This window comes from Narcine bancroftii, chromosome 9 (assembly GCF_036971445.1).
Source record: "Narcine bancroftii isolate sNarBan1 chromosome 9, sNarBan1.hap1, whole genome shotgun sequence".
NCBI lineage: Eukaryota > Metazoa > Chordata > Chondrichthyes > Torpediniformes > Narcinidae > Narcine > Narcine bancroftii.
In genome coordinates, this window is record NC_091477.1 from 70,926,724 (window position 1) to 70,945,115 (window position 18,392).

An 18,392-nucleotide genomic window follows, 5' to 3' on the forward strand; every position below is an offset into this window, starting at 1 on the left:
TCCAATACTGATCCAGTGTTCCCATAGTCTGTTCCTATATTGGACTCGAGTTCCCAGAATCTGTACCAGAATAGATCCAGAGTTCCCACAGTCTGTCCCAGTACTGATCCTGGTTTCAAACAGTCTGTTGAAGAATTGATCCGGGGCTCCCACAGTCTGTCCCAGAATTGATCTGCAGTTCCCAGGGTCTGTTGCAGAATTGACCCGGAGTTCCCACAGTCTGTTCCAGAATTGATTCTGGGTTCACACATTCTTTTCCAATACTGATACTGGCTTTCCACAGTCTGTCCCAGAATTTATCGGGAGTTCCTCGAGTCGGTTCCAGAATTGATTTGGAGTTCCCACAGTCTGTTGGGTTCCCACAGAATATTCCAGGTTTATCCAGAGTTTCCACAGTCTGACCCACTACTGACCCTGGGTTCCCACAGTCTGTCCGAGTACAGATCCTGGGTTCCCACAGTCTATCCCAGTACTGATTCTGGGTTCCCACAGTCTGTTCCAGAATTGATCAGGATTTCCCAAAGTCTGTCCGAGTACTGATACTGAGTTCCCACAGTCTATTCCAGAATTCAACCAGTGTTCCCATTAGTTTCTCGCATTACTGATTCTGGGTTCCCACAGTCTGTCCCCAAACTGATTCTGGGTTCTGACAATTGGTCCCAGAATTGATCTGGTGTTCCCACAGTTTCTCCAAGTCCAAAATCTGGGTTCCCACTGTCTGTCCCATTACTGATCGTGGGTTGCCGCAGTCTGTCCCAGTACAAATCCTGGGTTCCCACAATCTGTTCCAGAATTCATCCAGAGGTCCCACAATTTCTCCCAGTACTGATTCTTGGTTCCCACCAGCTGTCCCAGAATTGATCTGGAGTTCCAACAGTCTATCCCAGAAGTGATTCTGGGTTCCGACAGTCTGTCCCAGAATTGATCTGGAGTTCCCACAGTCTGTCCCACTCCTGAATCTGGGTTCCCACAGTCTGTCCCAGAAATGATTGGGAGTTCCCTCAGTCTATTCCAGAATAGATCTAGATTTCCCTCAGTCTGTCCCAGTACTGATCCTGGGCAAGAATGCACAATCCAGTCTGCACAAGAATTGATCCGGGGTTCCCACAGACTGTCCCAGATTTGATCATGGGTTCCCACAGTCTGCCCAAGTACTGTTTCTGGTTTCCTACAGTCTGTCCCAGTCCTGAATCTGGGTTCCTACAGTCTGTTCCAGAATTGATGCAGGGTTTCCACAGTCTGACCCTGAATTGATGCTGAGTTCCCACAGTCTGTCCCAGTAGATATCCTGGATTCCCACAGTTTGTCCCAGTACTGATCCTGCATTCCTTAAGTCTGTCCCAGAAATGATCGGGAATTCCCAGAGTCTATACCAGATTTGATCCGGAGATCTCACAGTCTGTCCCAGTACTACAGTCTGTACAAGAATTGATCCCCAGGTTCCCACAGTCTGTCCCAGAATTGATCCAGGGATCCCACAGTCTGTCCTAGTACTGATCCTGGTTTCCCACAGTCTGTCCAAAAATTGATCTGAGGATCCCACAGTCTGTCCCAGAATTGATCTGGGGATCCCACAGTCTGTCCCAGAATTGATCTGGGGATCCCACAGTCTGTTCCAGAATTGATCTGGAGTTCCCACAGTCTGTCCAAGTACTGATCTTGGGTTCCCACAGTCTGTCCAAAGTCCTGAATCTGGGTTCCCACAGTTTGTCCGAGAAGTGATTCTGGGTTCCAACAGTCTGTCCCAGAATTGATCGAGAATTCCCACAATCTTTACCAGAATTCATCTGGATTTCTCACAGTATTTCCCAATACTGATGCTGGTTTCCCACGGTATGTTCCAGAATTGATCCAGAGTTCTGACAGTATGCTCCAGAATTGATCCGGAGTTCCCACAGTCTGTCGCAATATTGATGCTTGGTTCCCACCAGATGTTCCAGAATTAACCCGGATTTCCCACAATCTGTACCAGAATTAATCCAATGTTCCTACCGTCTTCCCCACTAGTGATCCCAGGTTCCTGATGTCTGTCTGAATACTGATTCTGGGCTCCCACATTCTGTTCCCGGATTGATCTCGAGTTCCTACAGTCCGTTCCAGTACGGATTCTGAGTTCCGGCAGTCTGTCCCGGTATTGATCCTGTGTTCCCGCAGTCTGTCCCAGTATAGATTCCGGTGTCCCACAATCTGTCCCAGTACTGATTCTGGGTTTTGACTGTCAGTCTCAGAATTGATCCGGAGTTCAAACAGTCTGTCTCACTAGTGATCCTTGGGTCCACGGCCTGTTCCAGAATTGATCTGGAGTTCCCACAGTCTGTCCCAGAACTGATTCTGCCTGTTCCAGAATTGGTCTGGAGTTCCAACAGCCTGTCCCAGTACTAATCTTGGGTTCCCACAGTCTGTTCCTGAATTGAACCTTGTTTCCCCACAGTCTGTCCCAATATTGATCCGGGACTCCCACAGTCTTTCCCAGAATTGATCCAGAGTTCCCACAGTCTGTACCGGAATTGAACTGGATTTCCCACATTCTCTCCCAATACTGAACTTGGTTTCTCACAGTATGTTCCAGAATTGATCCAGAGTTCCGACAGTCTGTTCCAGAATTGATCAGGAGTCCACACAGTCTGTCCTAGTACTGATGCTGGTTTGCCACCGTATCTTCCAGAATTGATCCGAATTTCCCACAGTCTGTCCCAGAATTGATCCAGGGCTCCCACTGTCTGTCCCTGAAATGATCCAGAGTTCCCACAGTCTGTACCAGAATTCATCTGGATTTCCCACAGTCTGTCCCAGTACTGATTCCGGTGTCCCACAGTCAGTCCGATGACTGATTATGTGTTCCCACAGTCTGTTACTGAATTGCTCTTGAGTTCCCACAGTCTGTTACTGAATTGTTCTTGAGTTCCCACAGTCCGTCCCAGTACTGATGCTTGGTTCCCACCAGATGTTCCAGAATTGATCCGGATTTCCCACCGTCTGATCTAGAATCGATCCCAGGTTACCACAATCTGTTCCAGAATTTATCTGGAATTCCAACAATCTGTACCAGAATTAATCCAGAGTTCCCGCAGTCTGTCCCAGTACTGATCCCAGGTTCCCGCAGCCTGTCCGTGCACTGATTCTGGGTTCACATGGTCTGTTCCTGAATTGATCTTGAGTTCCCATAGTCTGTCCCAGTACTGATCCAGGGTTCCCACAGTCTCTTCAAGAATTGATCTGGCATTACCACAGTCTGTCCCATTACTGATTCTGGGTACCCACAGTCTGTCCCAGTACTGATCCCAGGATCCCGCAGTCTGTCCGTGTACTGATCCTGGGTTCCCATAGTCTGTCCCAGTACTGATCCTGGGTTCCCACAGTCTGTTCCTGAATTGATCTTGAGTTCCCACAATCTGTACCAGAATAGATCCAGAGTTCCCACAGTCTGTCCTAGTAATAATCCCAGGTTTCTGCAGTCTGTCCGAGTACTGATTCTGGGTTCACACAGTCTGTTCCTGCATTGACTTGAGTTCCCACAGTCTGTTCTAGTACTGATTCTGTGTTCCCACTGTCTGTCCCATTTACTGATCATGGGTTGCCACAGTTTGTCCCAGAATTCATCCAGAGGTCCCACAATTTCTCCCAGTACTGATTCTTGGTTCTCACCATCTGTCCCAGAATTGATCTGGAGTTCCCATAGTCTGTCCCAGAAATGATTGGGAGTTCCCTCAGTCTATTCCAGAATAGATCTGGATTTCCCTCAGTCTGTCCCAGTACTGATCCTGGGTTCCCACAGTCTGCACAAGAATTGATCCGGGGTTCCCACAGACTGTCCCAGATTTGATCCTGGGTTCCCACAGTCTGCCCAAGTACTGATTCTGGTTTCCCACAGTCTGTCCCAGAATTGATCCGGGGCTCCCACAGTCTGTTCCCGAATTGATCTGGGGTTTCCACAGTCTGTACCAGAATTCATCTGGAGTTCCCCAGACTGTCCCAGTACTGATCCCAGGTTCCCACAGTATGTTCCAGAATTGACCCAGAGTTCCTACATTCTGTCCAGTACTGATCTTGTTTTCCCACTGCCTGTCCCAGAATTGATCTGGAGCTCCTACCATCTGTTCCAGAATTGTTCTGGAGTTCCCACAGTCAGTCATCCCAGTACTGATCCTAGGTTTCCATAGTATGTTCCAGAATTGATCTGGAGTTCCTACAGTCTGTCCCAGTACTTATCCTGGGTTTCCACAGTCTGTTCTGGAATTGATGCAGAATTCCCACAGTCTGTCCCACTACTGATCCTAGATTCCCACAGTCTGTCCCAGAATTGATCAGGAGTTCCCACAGTCTGTCCCATCCTGTGACTGTATCTGTGGACCCTCCCTCTTTTGACCTTGTATAAAGCCTCCATTACCACCTACAGGATGAGGTCCTTGTCCATTGTGAATAAAAGCCTGGAGATCAGTGACTCAGTCTTAGCCTCTCGAGTTAGTTACTGTGCTTCACTAGGTTTAAGGTGAGAGGTCGGAACATGTCAGGCTTTACATCCCGTATATTCCAATCCAGGCAACATTCTGATAAATCTCCTTTGCACCTTCACTAAAGAATCAATATCCTGTAATGAGGCAACCAGACTGAATGGAATAGTCCCAGAGTGATTTAACTAGAGTTCCCAACTAATGAAGGCCAACATCATATGCCTTTTTAACTACCCTATCATCTTGCACGATAACCTTGAGGGATCAATAGACCTAGACCCTGTTTGTCTGCAATGTTAAGGATCCTGCCATTTACCACATACTCTGCCTTCGTTTGACCTTCCAAAGTGCATCTCTTCATATTTATCTGGATGGAGTTCTCTGTTGAGTCTGCGGAGAGATGATGGGAATGTGGGGAGAATAAAATGGAATTTAGGGATGGTAGATAGGGCTTGTTTTGCACACTTAATGATTGTTTTTGTTACCTCCTGCCGCAGGGCAGCCAAGAATGGATGAGGCTGGCTGATGGATCTCACCCTCATCCCTTTCCACTCAGACGAGGAGAATAATTTGTGTCCCCTGGGGAATGTGAAGCCTGGGTTCGACAAGGGGGCTTCAGGCGCACACCGAACACTGTTCCTGGAGGTTCTTTACCTTTACTTCAAAAAAGGCTGATCCAAATGTTGGCAGATGATACAGTATCTTGAGGAAGGCCAGCTTCGCCTCCTCACTCGTCTTTCCTGCGTGCTTGTTGATCATAGCCACAATACCCTGCGGAAGGAAACCGACAAGGAGCCTTCATTTTGCACAGGGACAACAGGGATGCTGGTTTCCTGATGCATGCACATTACACACTGGGGATATTCATGGTATTCTTATTGTATGTAAAAATTTCCCCAATAATTGATTAGATCTGGTATGACCCAGACTCCGGTGGTACCTACTCAACATTAGAGTAAAGGCACGTTTGATCTGTAACAGACTAAGTTAATAAAATCTATGTTTAAAAAGGAGGAATAAGATTAGTTAGTGTCGTTCACTTTTCACAAGCAAACATCACATTTCAAAAACAAAGACAGAGACTGAAATAGAAACTGACACAAAAAGGAGAGAGAGAAATAAAAGGCTGCCGCAGTCAGTGAAAGGCCGGCGAAAGGACCCCATTTCAAGACAGGTTTTGAGATCTGAGTTCAGCCTGTTCAAAATCCCTGTAGTGTTTCTCCTGAAATAGGAGAAAAGAAGAACTCTTTGCGGTAACCTGGAAGAAGGCACGTTTCTTCGGAAAGACATTTCGGTTGCTGATTGAATTAAATCAGTTTGCACGTCCAATGAACAACTAACCTCTCTCTGCACCCAGCTGTCTGGTAACAACTTAAGTTAAGGCACCAGAGCCTGTTGAATGTAATGCCTGTTTAATTCTGTGCACAGCACTGAAAACTGCTCATACCAGTGAACTTGGAGAACTGAACTATAAATGAATGGACAGTGAAAAAGAACCATCTTGAACACACACACATGCACGTACTTAGAATTAGGAGGGGGCTAAGTTAAGTTAAATATTAATCTCAAAATGTCTAAGCTGGAGGAATTAGCGGGGTTGGACAGCATCCATTGGGGAGAGGAAGGACTTGTCGACAGTTCGGGTTGAAAACCTGCATCAGGAGTCAGGGTGGAGAGAGGAGACGGCAAGAGTAAAGAGAAGAGGTGGAGGGTGACAACAGGAGCCAGACAATTCCTTTCCCCTCCACAGATGCTTCTTGACCCATTGAGTAACTCCAGCAGTTTCCCACGTTATGTTCCCCCGAAGGCAAAAAGTCTGCTAAAGCAGGTTTAATGATTCATTGTTTATGGGCTGTTGACCATCTTTGGTAGAGGGATTGAACTCAAGAACTGTGAAATGTTGTAACTATGAAACTCTGGTTAAACCACGCTAGTATTCATTTCAGGAAGGACGTAGAAGTTTAAGAAAGGTTGCAGAGTAGATTTAGCAGGATGTTCCCTCGATGGGGAAACTTGTCATGTGAAATAAGGTTGACAAAGCTAGGGGTTTTCCCTTTGGAGCAACAAAGGATGAGGGGTGACTTAATAGAGGAATATAGATTACAGTATGAGAGGCCTAGATAGGGTGGAGACCTTTTCCTGGGGTGCCAATAGCAAACACCAGAGGATATCTGTTTAAGATGAGTAGAGGAAAGTTTAGAGATGTCACAGGTAAGTTTTTTTTTCCACTCAGAGAGCAGTGGGATGCCTGGAATGCATTGCTGGGGGTAGTGGTGGAGGATGGTACAATGGGGACATTCAAAAGACTCTTAGACAGGCATGTGGCTGCAAGAAAAATAGAGGGCTATGGGTTTGAAGTAGGGAAGTGCTAGTTTGTTGTGGAGGAGGTTTACATAGATTTGTAAAACATCATTGGTGGAAGGGGCCTGTACTGCGCAGTCATCTTCAATGTTCTATACCAAAGTATAATAAACTCCTTAAATACCTTCTTCCACTCCTCAGGTGACATCATCCGAAGCATATCCTGAGGTACCAGATCTTTCAGCAGCTTTGGAATGTTGATGAACTGAGATTTGTCACTGTTGAACTTCACCTTGTAGATGAACGCCCCAATTTGGATGGCATCTTCCTTGGTGCATGTGTAGTAACCCCGCAGGTACTTTGGAAGCTCCTTGGGATTGAGCAAAAGGGAGAGTCAGAATATCACTTTAAAGCAATAAATGCTGGAAACATTCAGCAGGTCGGGCAGCATCTGTGGAAAGAGAAATGGTCAATGTTTCCCATGTTGTTTCATGCATGTGAAAACACGAGGATGACAGGGGAGGGATAGGGCCGAAAGGAGGCAATTGATGCTTGGAGTGGAAAGAAGTTGGCGAGGTGCCAAATGAATATTTTCATCCTTGTTCCCCAAGAAGGAGATGAGTTCAGTGATTGCAGTGTGGAGAATGATAATGTGTTAGGAGATTGTGAGTTTAAGAAAGAGGTGGAGCTGGGTTTTTTAAAACATTAAAGTGGACAACTTCCCAGGATTGGATGGCACACACACACATACACACACACACACGCACACACACACATATATATATATATATATATATATGTATGTATCTCCCAGCTTATTGAAAGAGGCAAGAGGAGATTTCAGGGCTTTAACAAAGATCTTAGTGTCCTCACTAGCAATAGGTAAGGCCCTGGAGGAATTGAGAATAGCCAACATTGTTCTTTTGTTCAATAAGGGAAATATAGATAATCCAGGAAATTACAGACCAGTGGCCAGGAAGCCATTGGAGAGGCTACTTGATATAGGATTTATACACATTTGGAAAGACATGGTTGGATTACAGGAAGTCTGCATGGCTTTATGGAGAGGACTGTTGTGAGTGGAGGAAACATGGCCATCCTGCCTGTCTGGAATGTGTGTATTACGGTTGATCATGTGTCCTCCCCATCTGAAACTTATTCGGAAGTCATATCACCTGTCAATCAAGGTTGGACTCTGGCCACCCATTAGTGCACACCTTGCCGTTGGCTAATTTAAATCACCTAGGGTCATTATTGGCTAGAAGCATAGATTAACACACTACATAACACCAACACACAGCACATTCTCTCTCTGTCTCGTGGTCGAAGTCCTGGACATCACTCCATGCCAGGTCCCTACTGTGGACAAGCCTGTGTAGGCTTGTAGCATGTTTTTCTCTACAAATCCCACAAACAGGAAGGCATAGTTGGGACCCAGGTAGGTACCCATGGCTACTCCTTAAATCTGGAGGTAGTGGGATGAGTTAAAGGAAAAATTGTTAAGGGTGAGGACAAGTTCTGCCAGGCAGAGAAGGGTGGTGGTGGAAGGTGACTGTTCAGGTCTGAGGTCACGCCAATTCTCCCCTAGTTCAATCTCTCCCCACCTACATCCGTGAAACCTTATGCACCCTCCACCTCCTCCAAGACTTCAGATTCCCCAAACCGGACAGCCTCATCTTCATGATGGATGTCCAATCCCTTTACACCTCCATTCCCCACACAGAAAGCACTTTGCTTTTTTCTGGACCTCGGACCTGAGCAGTCACCCTCCACCACCACCCTTCTCCGCCTGGCAGAACATGCCCTCACCCTTAACAATTTTTCCTTTAACTCTTCCCACTACCTCCAGATTACAGGAATAGCAATGGGTCCCCACATAGGTCCCAGCTATGCCTGCCTGTTTGTGGGTTTTGTGGAGCAAAACGTGCTTCAAGCCTACACAGGCAAGAACCCCCAATTCTTCCTCCAGTACATCGACAACTACATCAGGGTGGCTGCATGCACCCTTGATGAGCTCGTCAATTTCATCAATTTCACTGTCAATTTCCAGCCGGACCTCAAACTCACTTGGTCCATCTCTGATCACACTCTCCCTTTTCTGGATCTCCCTGTCTCCATCTCAGGAGACAGACTCTCCACTGACGTTTATTACAAACCCTTTAACTCCCACAACTACCTGGACTACTCGTCCTCACACCCTGTCCCCTGCAAGGACTCCATCCCCTTCTCTCAATTTCTCCATCTTCGCCACATCTGCTCCCAAGATGAGGTCTTCTGGTCCAGAGCTTCTGAAATGTCTGCCTTCTTCCATGAACGTGGCTTTCCCTCCACCACTATTAACTCGGCCCTCACCTGCATCTCCTCCATTCCCCGGTCATCTGCCCTAGCCCCCCACCCTTAGAAACAATAAACACAGAATCCCCCTCGTCCTCAACTACCATCCCACCAGCTTCCGCATCAACACATTATCCGCTGGAATTTCCGGGACGTACTACAGGACCCTACCACCAGACACATTTTTCCTTCTCCTCCTCTCTCAGCCTTCTGTAGGGACTGCTCCCTCCGTGACTCCCTTGTGCACTCTTCCCTCCCCACCCATTGCCCCCCCTTGCACCTTCCACTGTGGTGTGTGCACCCACACCTCCTCCTTCACCACGGTCCGAGGTCCCAAAGAGACCTTTCAGGTGAAACAACACTTCACCTGTACCTCCAAAGAACTCAATTACTGCATCCGGTGCACCCTCTGTGGCACTTCTGTACATTGGAGAGACTGGTCACAGATTAGGAGATTGCTTCACCCAGCACCTCCTCTCCATCCACAACAAAAGCAACTTCCCCATAGCCAACCATTTCAATTCTGAGTCACATTTTCAACCTCATGTCTGTCTACGACCTTTCGCACTACCCCACCCTGACCACCCACAGATTGGAGGAACAACATCTCATTTTTTGTCTGGACACCATCCAACCCCAGGGCATGAACATTTTGTTCACTGCATTCCACTAATCCGCCACCCCCCCCGCCTTTAACTAGTTGTTCCAGTTCCCACTTCCTTTCTCTCTCCACCTAGTCTAGACTCCTCCCCCCCTCACCCTCCTGTGGTGTCCCCCCCAACCTATCATCTCCCACCCTCACCACTCCCCTTCTATTTGGACATCTCTCATGTTCCCCCAAACCTTGAAGGGCTTAAGCCTGAAACATTGGTGATGTATCTTCACCATTGCTACATAAAGGCAGTGTTTGACCTGTTGAGTTTCTCCAGCATTTGTATTTTTTCCCCCTGTTTGTAATGAGTGAGCTGGTCGAGTATAGGTTTACCGTTGTTGGAGTCCAATCTAGGTCCAAGGTGAATATCTATATCATTGCTTAAATGAAATAAGGATCAAGTACTGTTTAATGTTCTCCCCTGTTTGTCTCCCGTGTGTTAATTAAAGTTATGGGTGATTGTAACACTTGTGTCTAGACTTATCTTTCTGTGAACACACCAAACCCGATACTCTTCCCAACATGACAAGGACATATTTAAAGTGAGGATGGGGTAGTTTAAAGGAGATATGTAGAGCAAGTTTTTTTTAACTTTACACAGAGAGTGGTGGGCTCCTGGAATGGGCTGCCAGGGTAGTAGTGGAAGCAGACACAATACCTGTAGTAGTATTTATTAGACTTCCAGCCAGATACATGATTATGCAGGGAATAAAGGGATTTGGATCACATGCAGGCAGCAGAGATTTAGTATAATTTGGGCATTGTGTTCAGGGCTGACAAATGGGTTGATGGGCCAGTTCCTGTGCTGTACTGTTCTGTGTTCTTTGTTTCAGGTCTGCAGCCTTTCATCAGAACTGGGAAAGGGAGAGACCAGGTTAGTGTCAGTTGGAGAGAAAGTGGGGAGAATTTGTCGAATGTAGGGAATCTCTGCGTTAGGATGTGTCAAAATGGGAGTGTACCTTCCTGGTCTGTGTAATACATTGATACAGTAAGGTGATGGGATTTGCTCTGAAGGCAACACTGAGATGAAGTAAAACCCCACCAACATGTTAAAGAACAGACAGTGGATCAGAATGCACGAATGGAACAACTCCCTGTGAAGTGGAGAGGACAGCCCTGCAAGGAATTGTATTGCTACCCCTAGAGTCCTGTCACAATGAGCCACATAGGGATGCTACACTTCATGATCTCGAGTCAAGGAGTGTCTAAAGATGTGCTGGCTGCATCACAGTCTGGTATGGGGACACAGATACCCTGGAGAGTAAAGCCCTCCAAAAGGTAATGGACACAGCCCAGGACATTACAGGCAAAACCCTCCCCACTATCAAGAACATCTACAGGGGACACTGCCATTAGAGATCAGCAACAATCATCAAAGACCCTCATCACCCAGCACATGCTCTGTTCTCGCTGCTGCTGTCAGGAAAGAGGTGCAGGTGCCACAAGACTCGCACCACCAGGTTCAGGAACAGCTGCTACTCCTCCACCATCAGGCTCCTCAACGACAAACTCAATCAAGGACTCATTTAAGGACTCTTACTTGGGCACTTTATTGATTTTCTTTTTGTCTTCTGTATTGCACAGTTAGTTTACATTCATTATCTGTTGACAGTTCTTTCTTTGTTTACATGCTTATGTTGTGTACAGCTTTTTTTGCACTACCAATTAGTCATAATACTTATGTGCCCCAGGAAAAATAATCTTAAGGTTGTATGTAATGTCATGCTTCCAACATGAGAAAATGCCCCAATCCCTCTTCAGAAGGGACTCCTCACTCCCACCCCTGACATGACCCCTCATGTCCTTGGTCTCTCCTTAACAAGCTCATTCATGGGTGGGAATTCCTTGTTCCTCCTCAGAGGGAATTCCTCATTCCTTCCATAGATTTGATCCCTCATTTCTCCTCAGGAGGAATCCTCACCTACCCCAGAGCAGATCCCTTGTTCCTCCTTCGGGGGGAATCCCTTGCTCCCTCCTCAAACAGATCCCTCATTCACTCCTGAAAGAGGAGCCCTTGCTCCCTCCTCAGGAGAGGATTCCTCGCTTCCTATTTGGGGGAGAGATCCCTTGATCCCTCCTGAGAGGGGATCCCTCACTCCCTCGCTCCACTGGGTAGGGCTCGTCACTGGTTTGTGACAGATCGCTGCTCACCTGTGGAAAATGAAAGACGGAGTCGGCTGTGAGATCGCGCCCGGGAAAGACGTTGATCCAGAGCTTCCTCATGAAGAGCACCTTGTACTGCACCAAGGTGGGCGAGCCTGGGACACAAGAGGAGAGAGCAAACCGACTTCAGCAGGAAGAAGGCGATGTGAGTGCAAAGCTCACGAACTTCAGTGGGAGACTCACCTTCCAACCCCCGGGTTTCCTTCCTCACCCAGTCACTCACGTGCCTCACGTAATCGAAGAAGAAATCTCCTTCAGGGAAGCTGATCACCTAAAGGTAGAAAAATCTCAGTGAGGTTTGCAGTGACAAGGACTCTGCTCCAGCTGCTATACGGCAGGCACAGAGAGAGAGAGAGAGGCAGAGAGAGAGGAGGGGAGATCAGTCACACATAAAGGAAGGTGGGATTCACCCTGATGGCCATCGTTAAGTGGTAACTTACACTATTATTGTACTTAACTATTTTTATTTTGAAAGTAGTCACACAGGTAGACAGCGTGTCTACGGGGCACTGAGTACAGGAGTGTATATGTCCTATCCAGGATCCACAACATCTCATTAGTCAGGAAGGTGCAGCAGCACGTACAGTTCTTCAGGAGGTTGAGGAGGGCACAGCTTCCGGCCTCCACCTTGACAACATTTTACAGGACTTGTCCGGCTGCATCATTGTGTTGGATGGCAGCTACAAAGCCTCTGACTCAAAGTCAATACAGGGGATCATCCAAACAGCTGAGAAGATCACTTTTCTCTATTAACGACATTCTCTGGGAACTTTGCTTAAATAAGGCTCAAAGAATATTGAGGACCCCTACCATCCGCCATATGGGATGTTTGACCCACTACCATCAGGAAGGAGGTACAGGAGTATCAACATCAGGAGTACCAGGCTGGGGAATAGCTTCTTTTCTAGGCTTCAACATACAAAATCCTTTCATTGTCATGTAATAAGGCAGAAAATGTAATACGACACAAAATTATCTTTAGTCTACCATAAGGTAGAGAAAGATTTGCCAGAAGCAGAAATTGCCCAGTGCCCTTGTCCTGTAACCTTGAGTCTCTTATAAATGAAACAAGTAAATGATTCCAAAAAAATTATTTATATTTATTTTATACAATATATTCTATGTACATGTCAATTTTATGTCTTGTATTGTATTTGTGTATGTGCGTGCACTGTGGCCTGGAGAAATGCTGTTTTATAAAACCATAAGACATAGGAGCAGAAATAGTCCATTCAGCCCATCGAGTCTGCCTTGCCATTCAATCATGAGCTGATCCGTTTTCTCAGTCAGCCCCACTGCTCTGACTTCTCCCCATAACCATCATTGCTGATGGAAACCTCGACACATTAGTCACTTTAATATTGGATGCGGTGTCCCCAAAGATGACAGGTCAGACCAATTTGGGCACGGAATGTCCTGGCCCATGTTGGGCAGGCATGTGTAGGCACTGCAATTGTTGCGCTGTTGGCTCTGGACTTGTGCAGCTCGCGCTTATGTTGTGTTTCAGCAATGGGCCTTGCTTCGTAAGCTTGATAGCCCATGTGGATAAGGCAGGTTGGGCAGTTTTGTGCCAGCGTTTCCCAGGGGGTCATGACGATGTCAAGCAACTTCAGGGAGGCCTTTAGTATGTCATTATAACATTTATTCTGCCCTCCATGTGAGCATCTATCAGCAGAGAGTTCCACAAAAAGGAACTGCTTGGGTATGCGCTCATCCGGCATAAGGATAACATGACCTGCCCACTGGGTCTGTGCTCTCATCAGCAGTGTGTTGTCGGGTGGTCAACTTGCCCTGGAGAGAACTTTAGTGTCTGATGTCTAATATTCTACAAAGACAAATCATGTGAAAGTGGCTGAGCTGTCTTGGATGCCTTCAATACACAGACAAACAGGTAGGCTCCGTAAACCTTCAGTTTTGTTGCTGGACTGATTCCTCGATGTTTCCATACACTGGAAGCCAGCCTTCTAAAAACAAAACTTGCCTTTGTTATAACTTCTGTGTCAATAGTCAATGCACGGGAGAGGGTGCTGCCAAGGTAAGTGAACTGGTCCACTGCCTGTAGTTTCTGCCCTTTGATTATGATTTTGGGATCTGTGTACAGAACATGAGGCGCAGGCTGGTACATGACTTCAGTCTTTTTAATGTTGATGGTGACTCCAAGCCATGGAGAATTTGTCCATAATGACTTGCATCTCTGGCTCTGAGCCAGCATACAGCGCGCAGTCATCAGCAAAGAGGAAGTCTCTCCGAACAGTCTCCTTCATTTTGTACCTGATCACTATCCTGGAAGGCATCATTCAGCGTGGCAGTAATCGTCATGCTGAATAGTGTGGGTGCAAGCACACAGCTTTGCTTGATGCCATTGGTGACTAGGAATGCCATAGAGGATTCTCCACTATCCAGCACTCTGGCCATCATGGAACTGGCGTACCATATGAATGAATTTGGTGGGACAGCTGAACTTTGACATGATCCTCCACAGGCCTGGCAGTGTCAAAGGCTTTGTGAGGTCAACAAAGGTTATATAGAGTTTGCAATTCTGCTCCTGACACTTCTCCTGAAGTTGGAATGCGGCAAAAATCATGTCAATAGTCCTACGACCTTTGCAGAAGCCACATTGTGCCTCAAGCAGCAGGCCCAGCTCCAGATGGGTGACTATTTCAAGTAGTTCTGTCAGCGTGTCCCTGTATTTCATCTGCCTTGGAGCTCAGCCAGCCATCTTGCATTTTGCACAGTTTAACCTGGACTACACACAAGCAGCATGACTGGTTCGATGAGAATGATGAGGAGATTCAGTCTACTTGCTGAAAAGCATTGTGCCCATCAGAACGACCATCGCCAGCTGCCAAGAAAAATGCCTTCACCAGTGCTCACAGGTCAGCCCAGAATTAACTGTGTAGAATGCAAGATGCCTGGCTGAGCACCAAAGCTGATGAAATACAGGGATACACTGACAGAAATGACTTGAAATGGTTCCATGAAGCCCTCAACACTCTCTACGGACCTCAGTCTCTCAGGAGATCCCCCCTCCCAAATTCAGAGAAGGTGCAGATGGGCGTAACACTTTGAAGCTGTCCTCAACCGACTGTTATCAATCAACAATTGGGCAGGATTCCCCAGGTGGACATCAACACCGCATTGGATGTCCGAAGTCCGAAATCACGAAAGCTGTCATCCAGCTATCCAGCGGCAAAGCCCCGGGGGCAGAGATCTACAAAATCGGTGGTCTTTCACTTACAGAGAAGCTCACTGAGTTGTTCCAGTCTTTTTAGACACAAGGATCCATTCCTCAGGAACTTAAAGATGCATCCATCGTACATCTCTACAAGAGGAAGGACAATCGACAAGTATGTGGCAATCACTGATGTACCTCGCTGTTTTCCATCGCAGGAAAACTCTTGCAAGAGTCCTGCTAAATTGTCTAGTCATTCATCTGGAGCTGGGCCTGCTGCCAGAGTCAAAGTGTGGCTTCTGCAAAGGTTGGGGGATTATTGATATGATTTTTGCCGTGCGCCAACTTCAGGAGAAGTGTCAGGAGCAGAATTGCAAACTCTACCCAACCTTTGTTGACCTCACAAAAGCCTTTGACACTGTCAGCCACAAAACTGAAGGTCTACAGAGCTGTGGTACTCACTACCCTCCTGTTTGTCTGTGCATTGAAGGCATGCAAGATAGCTCAACCACTTTCACATGATTTTTCTTTGTTGAATATTAGGCATCAGATGGAAAGACAAAGTACTAGACACTGAAGTTCTCTCTAGATCAAGTTGACCATCCGTCCACACACTGCTGATGAGAGCACAGACCCAGTGAACAGGTCATGCCATCTGTATGCCGAACAAGCTTATACCCAAGCAGTTCCTTTTTGTGGAGCTCTTTGCTGGTAGACGCTCACATGGAGGGTAGAAGAAACATCACAAAGATACACTAAAGGCCTCCCTGAAGTAATTTGACATAGTCAAGGCCACCTTGGAAACACTGGCACAAAACTGCCCTGCCTGGCATGGCCTTATCCACACAGGATGTCAAGCTTACGAAGCCAGGCCCACTGCAGAAGCACCACCTAACCGTGAGCTGCATGAGTCTAGACCCATCAGCGCAACAACTGCAGGGCCTACACATCTGCCCAACATAGGCCAGGACATTCTGTGCCCAAATTGGCCTGACCCATCATCTTCAATCTTTTTTTTATATAACTTTTTATTTAACGCTTCGCCATGAACGACATCAGATACAATATATACAGTATTCAGTATTAATATATTCAGTATTAATATATACCCAGTGATATTTTCATTTTTTTTCCTCCCCAACAATCCCCCCCCCATAAGGAAGAAAAAAAAACGGAACAGAAGAAAAGGAAGAAAGAGAAAAGAGAGACCGTGTCATCCGATTATACTATACTTAACTATTTTCTTAATTGTAACTTGTCACATCAAGAGATGGAAGTCTGAAATTGGTGGTTTCTAATATACTCTATGTATGGTTCCCAAATTTGTTCAAATAAAGCGTATTTGTCTCTTAGGTTATAGGTGATTTTTTTCTGATGGAATACACATTCATTTCTATGTACCATTGTTGTATTTTTAAAGGTGTTTCCATTTTCCAAGTTATCATTGTGTATTTTTTTTTGCTGCTCCTAGTGTGATCAGAATGAATCATTTTTGAGCTCTGTCTAATTTTAGACCTAATTCTTTATCTTTTATGTTGTTTAACAGGAAGATTTTTGGATCTTGTGGTGTCTTTTTTTTTTGTCATTCTGTTTTAATCCTCCCAAAAGGTTTACATTTTTGTGCATGTCCAAATTGCATGTATTATTTACCAATTTCTTGTTTACATACAGTATCATTTGTCCAATACTGTTGGATTCCATTCTTTTAACTTTTGAGGTGTAATGTATAATCTATGGAGCCAATTATATTGTATCATACAAAACCGAATATTTATTGTATTAGTCATGGTTCCAGCACATAGTTCCATCCATGTTTCATTCTTTATCCATACATTTAAGTCTTTTTCCCAACATTGTTTGGGTTTATATCTATGACTTCATCATTTTCCTTGTTTTGTAATTTACTATCCATGTTTGTGATAATATTTATTAACTAATCACAGTGTCTAAGATTAATATTCAAAGCAACTTCTCTCAGGTCACCTTAGACTAGCTCCCAGCTTCTCTTTTAAATATATTTTCAATTGATAATATGAAAATATTGTACCATGTGATATTCTGTATTTATCTTTTAACTGTTCAAATGTCAATAAATTATTTCCCAAAAAGCAATCTTTTATTCTTTTAATTCCTTTTCTTGCCCATTCCTTGAAGAATAAATTATCCATTGTAAAAGGAATTAATGGGTTTTGCATTAGTAACATTTTTGGTATTTGATAATTTATCATCTTTCATTCTAGATGTATTCTCCTCCATATTTTTAATATACGATGTAGTATTGGTAGGTTGTCTTCAATCTGAGGCGCCTGCAAGCTCACACCAAGACACAAGAGCAACTTGTCCGTGAACTACTCTTTGCAGACGATGCCGCTTTAGTTGCCCATTCAGAGCCAGATCTTCAGCACTTGACGTCCTGTTTTGCGGAAACTGCCAAAATGTTTGGCCTGGAAGTCAGCCTGAAGAAAACTGAGCTCCTCCATCAGCCAGCTCCCCACCATGACTACCAGCCCCCCGACATCTCCATCGGGCACACAAAACTCAAAACGGTCAACCAGTTTACCTATCTCGGCTGCACCATTTCATCGGATGCAAGGATCGACAACGAGATAGGCAACAGACTCGCAAAGGCAAATAGCGCCTTTGGAAGACTACACAAAAGAGTCTGGAAAAACAACCAACTGAAAAACCTCACAAAGATTAGCGTATACAGAGCCGTTGTCATACCCACACTCCTGTTCGGCTCTGAATCATGGGTCCTCTACCGGCATCACCTACGGCACCTAGAATGCTTCCACCAGCGTTGTCTCCGCTCCATCCTCAACATTCATTGGAGCGACTTCATCTCCATCATCGAAGTACTCGAGATGGCAGAGGCCAACAGCATCGAATCCATGCTGCTGAAGATCAAACTGTGCTGGGTAGGTCACGTCTCCAGAATGGAGGACCATTGCCTTCCCAAGATCGTGTTATATGGCGAGCTCTCCACTGGCCACCGAGACAGAGGTGCACCAAAGAAGAGGTACAAGGACTGCCTAAAGAAATCTCTTGGTGCCTGCCACATTGACCACCGCCAGTGGGCTGATATCGTCTCAAACCGTGCATCTTGGCGCCTCACAATTCGGCGGGCAGCAACCTCCTTTGAAGAAGACCGCAGAGCCCACCTCACTGACAAAAGACAAAGGAGGAAAAACCCAACACCCAACCCCATCGGACTTGTCAGCCACAAACGAGCCTGCAGCTGATGTGGACATTACCCCTCCATAAATCTTCGTCTGCGAAGCCAAGCCAAAGAAAGAAAATGTTGCACCAGTTTCTCATT

General features: G+C 45.9%; 1 protein-coding gene across 1 annotated transcript in view; it reads right to left on the minus strand.

Moving 5' to 3' along the window:
- Positions 1-18,392, minus strand: part of LOC138742261 (unconventional myosin-VIIa-like) — a 187,835-nt gene that overhangs the window by 25,435 nt on the left and 144,008 nt on the right. The window contains exons 41-44 of the mRNA XM_069896399.1: positions 12,085-12,172; positions 11,890-11,996; positions 6,937-7,122; positions 5,106-5,222 (exon numbers count right to left, since the gene is read on the minus strand). Coding sequence (XP_069752500.1) covers positions 5,106-5,222; positions 6,937-7,122; positions 11,890-11,996; positions 12,085-12,172 — 498 coding nt within the window. The remainder of the gene's footprint in view (positions 1-5,105; positions 5,223-6,936; positions 7,123-11,889; positions 11,997-12,084; positions 12,173-18,392) is intronic.